The sequence below is a fragment of the Lupinus angustifolius genome, chromosome LG01, assembly GCF_001865875.1.
Source record: "Lupinus angustifolius cultivar Tanjil chromosome LG01, LupAngTanjil_v1.0, whole genome shotgun sequence".
Lineage (NCBI taxonomy): Eukaryota > Viridiplantae > Streptophyta > Magnoliopsida > Fabales > Fabaceae > Lupinus > Lupinus angustifolius.
Genome location: NC_032009.1, coordinates 30,492,416 through 30,497,361, shown reverse-complemented (window position 1 = coordinate 30,497,361; position 4,946 = coordinate 30,492,416). Strand labels below are relative to the sequence as shown.

The window sequence follows — 4,946 nt, the reverse complement described above, 5'->3', positions numbered from 1 at the left end:
AACTGATAAAGGCTAGAAAATCCATACTGCATTAAAACTCAACCAGATAAAATTTGCTTAGAATATACCAATGAAAATATGTTACATGCACAAGTTTCAGCAGACACTGAATATTCCTATTTTCAGAAGGGAATTATTGCCACATCTAGAGCTGCAATCAGTGTCCCAGATACATTTCTATATAATGGCCTAAAATAAAGAAGGTTAACCTGAAATAAATCTGGTTCCGAGGACGTAAAAGAATACATCTATGCTAAAACCAACAAGTTCCTGCTTAAAACAGCAGGACTGATCGTCTCGCAACTTCCGCTCACCGCATACGCTCACCTCATACGTGCAAATATTCAGTCGTGAGTCAGAATGATTATTGAGACCTAGGTTTAGATTGCACCATTCTTAGCCAAAAATCCCACCAGTGCCTGTTTCACCCCGCAACTCTTTTCGGCGCTGCTCTTCTAAGGGATCTGGACTCTTTAACATCCTTCTCGTCCGCCTATTAACATCATAATAGAACATGTGTTATCTACCAAAAGAAATTAAATACATAAATAAATAAAAATTGACAAATTAACATTGTTCATCCAGACACTACAAAGAATTATGTTGGCTGCCAATTGCCTAAATCCTTTAAGCAGGCTTGGGACTAGCTATGTATAGTTACTCAAATGAACAATTGAAGAAATATCCTTAAAAAATTTCACGTTACCAATCTGATCCCCGAAAAAATTAAAATCCAAACTAATACCTAAAGAACACAAATGTGAGACAAAATAGTCTCTGTTAGGGGTCATAAAAAATGTTACAAAGGACTAATTTGACCTATATTTAATATTTTTGGGAACCATTTTGGGGTTTTCAAATTTTCAGGGATCAAATTAGTATACGCAAAAATTTTCAGGGACCAAATAGGTCTTTACTCTAAATTTAAAAAAATCAGCACTAGAGGTTTCTTGTTAGGTCAAACTACCTGTCCTGCGCATGTTGAGCAGGAAATGTAGGCATGAATTCTTTACTCTTGGGAAGAGGAACTTCACGGAACCACTCATGATTGAGGGCGGCTTCAGCTGTTATCCGCTGCATATAATATATTTTTTTAATACTAACACAAACTAAATTTATTACCAAATTAATCAAGTAGCTCATTTAAACTTTACCTTTTCAGGGTCATAAGTAAGAAGCTTGTTCAACAAATCAAATCCAGAATCAGAAAGAACTGGAGATCCAGTGAATGATGTGGCAGGAAACTTTTTACGCAGTAGGTTATACCTGAAAGGAACATTCCGGTTGTTAATACAAGCTAGAAAAGTCGTGTAACTGTACAAGTCACCAAGAGAGGCCAGATAACCAGACCAGAACCACCCAAAGTTGGAAGCCTGGGAAAACAGGTGGCAAAAAATAAGAACAGTGTAATCAAACAGCCAATGTCCTGAAAAAAGGAAATTATTACTACTTACTGGTGCTTGACAAAATTGACCTTGACTCCAGGTAATTTTGAGAACCCAGGCCATATTGATTCGTTTGGTGTGCCAAGAATCCTGAAAATCTGCAAGTAGAACAACAAATGTCAATAAACCAACAACAACTATAAGACCAAGTCAATAAGCGAGAAACCTGAAGTTAAAAGAAAAGGAATAAAAATGAGCATGAGTAACATATCCGCTACAAGTAAAAAATGACGTTTAACTTATACCTTGTCAAGTTGATCAAATTCCGTTCTCCCATTAAATATTGGTTCCTTAGATAATAGTTCAGCCATTATACAACCTAGAGACCACATGTCAATGGCTGTCGAATACTGTTTTGCCCCCAGAAGAAGTTCAGGTGCCCTGAGAACACAGACAGTCTTCAAGTAAATGGTCTTACGCAGCCAAAGACATGTGAAAATACAAAAGAAAATTGAAGGCAGATGCAAATAGTGAAACTAGCAGCATAGTAGGGTGACATGAAAACGAGTGAGCTGAATCAGCTGACAGTTATGTTTACTAGATGCATTACAAGCATACTAAAACAGGGATAAGTATGTAAGTATTGCCCTGTATGACAAAAGACATGAAAACTAATAGCAGGCCTGCAATATTACAACATGATAATATTGCAGTATAACTTCAAAATAAAGATTAAGTTCTACTGCAATGCATCAAACATGAAAGCATGACCAAATAGTGTTAAAACTAACAACAAAATTATATAAACAAATTGCAAATATAAATATAAGCAAATGCGACTCACCTGTACCAAAGAGTAACGACCAACTGTGTATACGGTTTCAATGGACTCCCATACTGACGAGCCAACCCAAAATCACAAATTTTTAGCTCACCCCTATTATTCAGGAGCAGGTTTGAAGTCTTCAAATCCCTGTGAAGCACCCAATTCTCATGAAGATACTTCACACCTTCTAAAAGCTGAATCATTAAGCACTTCACTTCACTCTGGCTAAATGGTTGCTTGATTGACTCCATTAATCCTTTAAGATCATGTTCCATGTATTCCATAACCATGAAAATACTATCAAGGCTACTCCCTACCACTACTTCCTTAACATCAACTATGGATCGGTGGTGAAAAGAAAGAAGAATGTTTATTTCCCTAAGCGATGTAAGGGGAAATCCTTCTCTTTCCTTCTCCATCTTGACCTTCTTCAAGGCTACAATTTCCCCAGTCTTCTTATCTCTGGCCCTATATACAACACCGTAAGTTCCTTCGTCTATCTTGTTTAGTCTCTCAAACTCATCAACGCTTCTACAACACTGAAGCATGTTAACTGATCTTTGCGGTGGAGTAGGAGGTTCTGCTGTCTCCTGGCCATGATCCTCATCTTCAGATTCTGTATCTGAGTGATTAACACTAGTTTCACTTTTTCCACCTTGAGCATCAATCTCCATGTAGTCATCCATTTCAGATGCACTACAAGGATGATCATCCTCACTGGAGGACCTCCTGTAGCTACCTCTTCCTTCAGAATCAGTCGATTTAGCTCTACCTTCTCTAACAGATTCCTCCGGGCTCAATAGCTTGCTCCTTACTCTTGTACCCAACTCCCCAGGAGTCATCATCCTCCTCTTTTTAGGCATTTCCTCATCTTCAACTATTTCACCCTCATCAGTAGGAGAATTATCTCTGGCAGCCCATCTTGAAGATGATATATTCCGAGCTGGAAAATAATCTTCACCTTCTGGAAGCTCAGGCTCAGCTTCCTGAACATAACCCCAAGTCTGTTCCTGATCATTAACCTCAGTTTCTGCAGGCAACTCATGATCCTCAGCTTCTGCAGGCAACTCATGATCCTCGGTTTCCCTTGTTTCAACAGGACATACTTCAACTCCACCAGATGGAACATTAGGCGACTTGACAAACACTTTTGGCAGCAGAGGTGGAGTTGGAAGTGCAGTCACCGATGTCATGGAAACCCTAACTTTGGATTTGAATGACTCATTCACGTCCTTGTCATCCCGATCCCACACTATCGGCGAAAACTTCCTCTTCCTGCTTTCTTCAACCATCACAGCAACCTCAGTCTCTTTCACCACCCTAGATTCCAACTGAATCCCATCATCAGACCCACTCTCACTAGAAAGCTCACCGGGCTCCCTATCCATTGGCTTCACAGAAAAATCACATCGACGGGGACCAGGTCCACCACTCGCACCACCACCACTGCTACCAGAATCACTCCTACTTGACGACGACCGGTAACTACCATTCACAGAACCTTCCTTCTCCCTAACACCCCTCTGCCTGACCCTAATTCCATCCCTTGAATCCCTGCTCCCAGCTCTCACAACATCACGGCCACCATTCTTAACACGATCAAACTCATCTTTCGAACTCGAAAAACCACGCACGTTGGACTCGCGATCCCTGAACTCGTTGTCACGGTAACCGCCATGTCTCCCAGCTGCCATATAATCACTATCTACCTATAACAATAAACTCGACACAAGCAAAAAACCCTAATCCCTAACAAACGTATTTTGTTTACAATTAACCCTAAAAACACCGAATTAGGGATTTGTAGACAAGCAACGCGTTTAAAACAATTCAAAATCGAACAGAATTCCTAGCTACGAAGAAAGTATTCGGAGTGAATAGGGGATTATAAACGAAACCCTAGAAATTGATGATGATAGTAATAATAAGATTGAATTGGCTTACCGGTGATTGGAGATCGAAAATTCGATGATAGGGAAAGGGAAACGTAAGAAAAGCTATGCGAATAGGAATAAGAAGAGTGCGATGAGACCCTTTTGTTTGAGAACGGAGTCACGAAAGTAATACACCAACTCGTATTTTATCGTACTTTACCCTGTTCGGGAAATAAGTAGCCAATAAATATCATCAATTTTTTCAAAAATCTTAGCCGGTTATCACTCATATATCCTCAAGGTTGTTTTTCCACCAAAAACCAACCTTTGATGTTAGTAACTCCGTTAAAAATTAGGATTTTTTTTCTTTCTTTGCCTTGTTAAAAAAGAGTACCTTTGGGAAGGACATCTTCTATCTCAAAAGAGTGTATCATTGTATGTGTCGCTACTTATAATTATGCAGAAAAATATTTAATTCTTAAATTTTTGACATAAATTAATTATTTTAACCAATCACAATAAGTGGTACACAAAATGGCACACAGTATGGGACAACATATATGGTCACATACCTGGCGTTATTAAACTCGGATTAGACAATGACTTGGTGAAGGCATTGGTCAATGAGTCACTAGTTGGACTAGTGAGTCAATAGTTGGACAAGTTGACTCGGTTTGCATTAAAAATTCTAAAAAAATCATAATATTAGTTAACATTATTTAATAATTTTATACTTCAAATTTTAAAATATTATCCTACATAATTAAATAACTAATAAAGAAGTATTATGAAATGTGATAAATAAATTGAAAACATTGTCGAACAAACAAATGCATCATGCTTTAGTTGAAAAAACGAACA

At 38.4% G+C, this 4,946-nt stretch overlaps 1 protein-coding gene across 3 annotated transcripts; it reads right to left on the bottom strand.

The window, feature by feature from the left end:
- LOC109359911 (cyclin-dependent kinase G-2-like) lies at nt 1–4,326 on the bottom strand. Of its 3 annotated transcripts, none has more exons than XM_019604608.1 (6): nt 2,230–4,322; nt 1,691–1,826; nt 1,455–1,543; nt 1,155–1,266; nt 968–1,074; nt 1–493 (listed from the first exon to the last, which is right to left on the bottom strand). In XM_019604608.1, the coding sequence occupies exons 1-6, from the start codon at nt 3,903–3,905 to the stop codon at nt 397–399; spliced, it is 2,217 nt and encodes a 738-aa protein (XP_019460153.1). In that variant the 5' UTR covers nt 3,906–4,322; the 3' UTR covers nt 1–396. The 3 variants fall into 3 exon arrangements, with proteins under 3 accessions (XP_019460153.1, XP_019460157.1, XP_019460160.1); XM_019604612.1 differs by lacking the exon at nt 1–493 and adding an exon at nt 1,351–1,373 and having other exon boundaries at nt 2,230–3,905; XM_019604615.1 differs by lacking the exons at nt 1–493; nt 968–1,074; nt 1,155–1,266; nt 1,455–1,543; nt 1,691–1,826 and adding an exon at nt 1,846–2,068 and having other exon boundaries at nt 2,230–4,326.